Raw genomic sequence first — 7,027 nt, 5'->3', positions numbered from 1 at the left:
AAGGGACATTGAAATATGGTTAGAGTATTATATCCTATCAACTTTCCTATTATAGCATTGAATCAAAAAAATTCAAAAGTAAATGTGGATGAACCCTTATATATTTTAAGACTAGATCTAAGAGTTGGAGAAATGATTTTAGATAGAAACCATGGATGAAGGTTACCCAAGAAGAATAAAAAATTTACATCCGACTTCATGTTGCATGTAATCCTATTGCAAAACAAATATGGAGAGTTTGAATAGAGGACAAGAAAATATATATATATATATATGCTTTTCACTGAGATATTTAAATATCTAAGATCTCAATTATTTCTCTTAGATCACCAATAAATTTTATTAAACAATTTTAGAATCTAAAAATATGGATTAGTTTATGCAAACTTATATTGAATAAGGTATGTGTCCAAAAATTTGGATAATATATATGATAGTGAATGGTAAATGGTAGCTTGAAATACGAATGAACTAATTTTTTTAACTTATGACAAGAATCCATAGCTGAACTTATTATTACAAATAAATGTTGGGAATATAGAAGAAATGTAGAAGAGAAATTGTACTAAAAAAATTAAACAATGACTAAAATGGGTGATATTTGTCAAAATAAAGGGAAGGAGATTTTTTTGGAACCTATATTGATTAAAAAGACAAAATAAGGAAAGAATATGAAATCTATATTCAAAGACAAGGTAGCCCTTAAGGCAGAGGATTAAGGAAACCACCTTCTATAGGGTGGATGCCTTTAAATTTCTCCATAGACTACTATAAAATCCCTCAAAAAGGTAATGATGGTGAAAGAAAAAGAAAATACCTTGTTATAAAGACATAAATTTAGGTCGTGAGAGAACTTGACTTTGACAATAACTTTAATATATCATGGCAAAGAAATCCCCAAAGCTAATTCAAGGAGGAAGAAAGTCCTTATAATAAAATTTAATATAAGAACAAGTTATATAATATGTTCATAGATGTTGAATACACATACAATTTTTTTAGTAGATAAATGGTTCAATAATTATATCTTTCTAGCACTCAAAAATATAAAACCGACTCGATTTCATGGTTAAAGAAGATTTTTTTGTGTACCCGTGAATAACTCTTGCCTTGTTGCCTTCAAAATCGGTCAAAGTGTGGATAAAATTCTCTATGTTGTGTTACCAATAGATGTATGTTGTTTTTTGTTAGGTAGGTCTTAGAAGTATGATCCAAATGTAATCCACTAACATAGAGGGAATACCTATGAGTTTAATTATAAAGGAAGTAAAATTGGTCCATATGTCAATGAAGTGTTCTATAATTTAATGTGAATAGATACTTGTAATTTTATGTTAGGTAGGTCTTAAGTAGAACTATGATAGAATATAATCTAGCAAAATAGAGAGAATATTTATGAGTTTTAGCATGAAGGAAGGAAAACACTCTTAAAATTGTGGATTGAGGTCTAACCATTAAAAGTGGTAGCATTGTCTCATATACATGAAGATAAATTTTGAATTAGAAAAGAAAAATTAAATCTTAGAGCAACCAAGAAGATAGTTGAAGTCAAAATTCGGAGAAAAAGAGATAAATGCTTTGAAGAGAGTAAAAACAAAAAATTGTTAATAGCTATAGCAGGATTCATCTAATAATATTATAGTTGAACTGTAAAAAGTATATGTTGAAGCCTGAATTCACTCTAATAGTGTTCAAGAGGAAAAAATATTACATAAATATGAATATGATCACGAAAATTATCTCACATATGAAATAGGAAAATTTGTTAAAAGTGACTACCTAACTCAATATGAAAGTAGTATGAAAGTAATGATGTGAAGTATGAATGGAATGAGGAATTGCAGTACTAATTATATTAAATTGCTTATGCATTAATCACTTTGTATAGGTTTACTAGTCTAACTAAATGTTGGAGTCAACACTAGGAGAACTAGGGTTGGAAGCTTTAGAAATGGCTTAACTTGTGCCAAGGAATCCCAAGAGGATGCCTTAATGACATGCCTTCTAAAAGTTATACACCCTCAAATTGGTGGCAACCATGGTCTAGTCCTTCTAGAGTGGGAAGTTCAAACTTATAAAATATGGGGAAGTGAATGTAATGGTTGTTTAATTGTATATATCTTCAACCCATCCATTTTGTTTCTTCATAATTATTTGCGGGTTATGAGTTATAATTGCTATTTTGACAGTTCCTACGTTTTGGGCTTTTGTAACTCATTTAGTTATTTTTTGTGTTATTATTGGTTTTGGTGCTAAGTGACTTTTATCTAGAAATATTCTATCTATAACTTGGGTTTTTATTAATGGAGGATAACCTAATATTATTGTCTATCCTTACTTCTTCTTTTTTCTTTCTCTTAGATTTTGAAATCTTAAAGTTCTTGTGATGTTTGGCCTATATAAGTTACTTTTCAATTGCATGATTTATAGGAACATAGCATATTATGGAATTTGTTAATAGGGACTGGACAAAGTTTTTTACTATTGATTGTAGATTATAGAAGTGCCATCTGCATCAAATACTAAGTGAACAAGTATCCATCATGGGCAAGTTTGATAAAGCATTCTCTAATTCAAAGTTGATCAAGCAACAAGGGTAATGAGAAACCAATTCTTATGATGTCCTCGATAGACACTTGTTTTAATTTATGAAATTAAAAAACTATAAATATTGCTAAGAGATGAAGTTAGAATAAACATAAACTATTTTTATTTTTACAATCAATGACTAAAAATAATATAAATTATTTTTTAGTTATTTATTATTATTATTATTATTGTATACACATAAAATTGGCTATGAGCGATTAAATAAAAAATTTATATTTATTTAATAATTATTCTTCTATTAAATAGTTAATTTGAAAAGAATAATTTATTTAATTTATTTTCATGTCCTTCTATTAATTAATTTAATTGAAATATTTTATTAATTAATTTTTTATATCCTTTTCTTCTAATCAATTAATTAAATATCTAATATTTAATTATTCCTCTATCTACTATCCTATAGTCTCATTAATTAAATAATTTATTAATTATTTAATCCCTTTTCCAACTCACCTTTCCATCCCCACTGCAACTTCCTTTTGCCAACTTATCCATCATATGGCTAAATTAATTCAACAAAATAAAATAAAATAAAATCATTTATTAGCCACTTATCTCCAACTTCCAAAATAAATGAAATATTGTGTACGTACACATATTTCCTAACCTTCTTTTATATTCTCTCCAACATCCCTATATCATAGGAGGACTTGAGTCCACTTGTCCTCTCATTCCTACATCTTCTCCAACTATCCTATATCCTCTCAATTCTTCAACTCAGTCAAGGTGAGATGAGTGACACTTGTTTTCTCCTTCCCCCTTTCTCTCAACCTTCAACTTCTTGCTCATAGCCATCCAATTTGCAAGATTCAATCATGGTCGTTGATCTCTGCCACCTAAGCTCACGCACTCAAAAATCTATAAAAAAAGGTCTCCTAAGCCATTTTGAAACCAATAGACTAATAGCTAATCATATAGTCATTCTAGGAGTCTTCATCTTGCATCCATGAGTTTGAGTTTGAAGCAATTAGCAATTTTAGAATTCTTATCATAGCCTTAATATCATTTGCATATGTATATCATAGGATCAGTTAACTATCATTCCATTCTTCATATGCCATCCTGGAAGCTACCAGTGCTTATCTGAGAGCAAATCATCTGCAACTAGGAACAGTGGAGTTAGGACACAATGAGGTGTAAATCATGAAAGGTATAATATTGTTTGTTTCATTTACTTCATGTTACTTCATTGGTTGAAGTTAAGTTTCATGTAGCTTTCATTTTTATATTGTATGATGGACTAACAAGTTTCAAGACATTTCTTTGGAGTTCAACTTTAACCTCAACAATTATGATGAATTACTATGATCTGAAATGTTGATTCAAATATTATATATTACAATAATAAAGCAAGTCAAATTATTTTCTAATTCTTTATTATTATGACCAATCATTAAATATAACCTTAAAATGTTGATTAAGAAATTATATAAAATATAAAATAAAAGCAACTCAAATCACCTTCTAATTCTTTATTATTCTGAAGAATCAATAAATATTATACCAAACATTGATTAAGAAATTATATACACTGCAGATATATGATTTCCTACATAAACAAGACAGTTGAGCAGTAACCTGAACGACAATTCTTCCATTACAATGGCCAGAAAATACAAGCATGATAGAACTAAAGATTAATGAGATTCCAATTTATTAACTACAGTTCTTTTTTAAATTTCTCTGCTACATGCCCTTAACACAATACATACAATTTAAACAAGGAAAACCCAAATCAACAAGAGAGCTAAGATCTTCATGCCGATTCCGAACTACTAACAAACTGTTGATTAAACTTTTTAATCGGCCATTCCTTGAGGCAAAGCCTCAAAAAATGGGTACACCTCATATCTGACTGTGCAGCTTCCTGACAGAACCTGAGCTCCTTGTTGCGTATAGTACTCCTCCAACGCTTGTGTTGCTTCATCCAAACAGGACTTACAATCATTGATGGATAAATCTCTCCAGCACTGAACTAGACCGTATACCTGATTGGAAGTCGAGTAGGTGGCCGATCCTACAGCAAATAGCTTATTCGCAGATGTACAAGCTGTATCAGACAAAAATGAAAGAAGACTAGAGGTTGTGGCCTTAAAATTCTCTATATTGCCTGTCACATTATCGTAACTTGAGAGAACAATAGGAGTGGCATCTAGTGTTGAAATGAAACTGTTGTTATCATAGTGCAAGAAGCACTGTTCCATCCACACCCGCACACCCATGTTGTTAGGGCAGTATTCTTGACTACTGTTAATTGCCTGCCTTGAACAATCTGAGCATTTGGCTGGTGATATATACCCCATACACTGGAGTAAGCCATAGACTTCATTGGGATATGTGCCCCGGAAAGATGTGTTAAACCCTAAACTTTTGGGTGCATTAAAAGACAGGTCATTGAGAACTTGGTTCAAGTTTGTGGAATACTTACTACCCTCTGCGTATGTTGAGGGATTGTCGCAACTAGACCATCTGTAATCACTGCAGAGGACTGAAGGGACAATCATCAGAAAAAGCAAAAGAAGAGACATTTTGAACCTCTGAAAAGATTGGGAAAGAGAAACTTGCAGAGAATCTCCTTTGGCGTTCACAGAAGCCTCAATTGTACCCACATATTTATATGTAAGATTGTTGTAAATGCCCGAGTTTACTAATGATAATGGCATTGTTGCCTTCTCTCGTTAAAATCGCCATAAATGTCGAGTTTTATTAATGATAATGGCATTATCGTTACAGTAAAAGGAGTGACTGGTAAGAAATGGATTTAACTAGGAAAAAATGTCTCTTTCAGAACTTTAAGATTTCCGCTCTGACCATTTCTATGTTCCATCCTGCAGGAAAAACAGGAGTAGTTTTCAAGATCAGTAAAAAACAATAGTGCAAATCCATATTCACGCGTTACAACTGATAATGCTTTGCTTTCATTTCAAAGTATTTTAACTTTGAGAACTATTTAAAAGAATTGACCTCACTCTATTGGACGGGAAATTTTTGTCACGGACTACTATTATAATATTATACTTCCCATTGAACAAAGCAGTCTACTTGGGGTATGTCAATTCTTGGTAATTCTCGTCTAATTTGTCCCCTTAGGGAAAAACAAGAGCTTTGTGTCTCTTGTTTGTTTGGTCAGATTCTTTTTGTCATTGTATTTATCTAATTTTAGTTTATATAACCAGACAGGTGTTTTTAGCTATCTTATAGCTTTATCTATTGTATTATTTTTTTAATTGTTTTGTTCCATATAAAAAAATAATTTTTTTTATTATTACAGTAATGTAATATATTAATAATTGTATCGAATATAATTCAAAGCTGTCACACTGGACTTAACTGACTTATGTGGTGGGGCCCACTAATACCATTCCCTTTTCTTTTGTTGTGATATAAGCTAAGTATGGGCTTAGGCATATAAGAACTGTAATAGTAAAATATAAAATTTAAATTGGGTTAATTTGGTTGAAATAGTTATATGTGTATTGGATTGTTTTTTTATAGAATTGTTAAGATAAAAATGATGTATTTTAATAATGATTTATTCTTTATTTATTTAAAATTATATTTATACAAGTTTTCATATAAGAGATTTTTTTATTTATTTAAGAAATATATATGTTCTGCTTTGAAAATTAAATAATTTATTCACATAATTTATTGTATTATATTTGTCTTTATCTATAAATAATTAATTTTGAATCATAAAAAATATATAGATATATAAAATATAGTTAGAAATTTTAGAATTTTAATAAATATGAAATATTTTAACACTAAGAATTTGAAACATAACTAATAGTGCACGGATGGTAGACATGTGGCTAAGACACAAGGGAAGATGATGTATGGATAGTGACTCACTAGAATAAGGAAACGTATCAAGTACTTCACCCAGGCAACATAGGTTGGCAAATATCCCAAGAAGAAAGCCTTAGATTTGGGGCAATGTGCCGGACGATAGGGCATAAAATGGATTTGTTAGAACCTCATCATATCGACACAAGCTGACGTAATATTTATAGAAGGCAGTGAAGAATGATGATTCACTCTACTTTCTCTACCAACATACCACTTTGAGCAATGAGTGATGGATGTGCCCATCCTGCTAGATGGCATTTCTAAGTGAAGTGATAGTGAAGTGACAGACAAGCACATGAAGGTCATTTTAGCCTTGGGCCAGTCCTTAGACCTGCATGCGGTGAAAAAGGTGCTAAGAGAAGAGTCCATAAAAGCCAATCATCGCTACAGGGTGAACACAGACATCACAGCAACGTTCTTGGCGATGATGGTTTACATGGGAGTGTCAAAGGTGATGGCCAAATGCCTATGCCAAATGGTGTTCAAACATGTTTTTTAGGGGAAATTCACGCCATTCTGGATAATATAGAGGACAACCTCCTCACTCCGCTCACATAAGACTACT

General features: G+C 31.0%; 1 protein-coding gene across 1 annotated transcript; it reads right to left on the bottom strand.

Annotated features, from left to right (window-relative positions):
* Positions 1-4,409: 4,409 nt before the first annotated feature.
* LOC131063389 (cysteine-rich repeat secretory protein 38-like) lies at positions 4,410-5,273 on the bottom strand. The gene has a single exon (XM_057997195.2). The coding sequence runs from the start codon at positions 5,271-5,273 to the stop codon at positions 4,410-4,412; it is 864 nt and encodes a 287-aa protein (XP_057853178.2).
* Between the last annotated feature and the right edge of the window lie 1,754 nt (positions 5,274-7,027).

This window comes from Cryptomeria japonica, chromosome 7 (assembly GCF_030272615.1).
Source record: "Cryptomeria japonica chromosome 7, Sugi_1.0, whole genome shotgun sequence".
Lineage (NCBI taxonomy): Eukaryota > Viridiplantae > Streptophyta > Pinopsida > Cupressales > Cupressaceae > Cryptomeria > Cryptomeria japonica.
This window is presented reverse-complemented; position numbering and strand designations above follow the sequence as displayed.

Bases quoted from the DNA above. Each gene is read 5' to 3' on its own strand.
- LOC131063389 (XM_057997195.2), bottom strand. From the start codon at position 5,273: ATGCCATTATCATTAGTAAACTCGGGCATTTACAACAATCTTACATAT.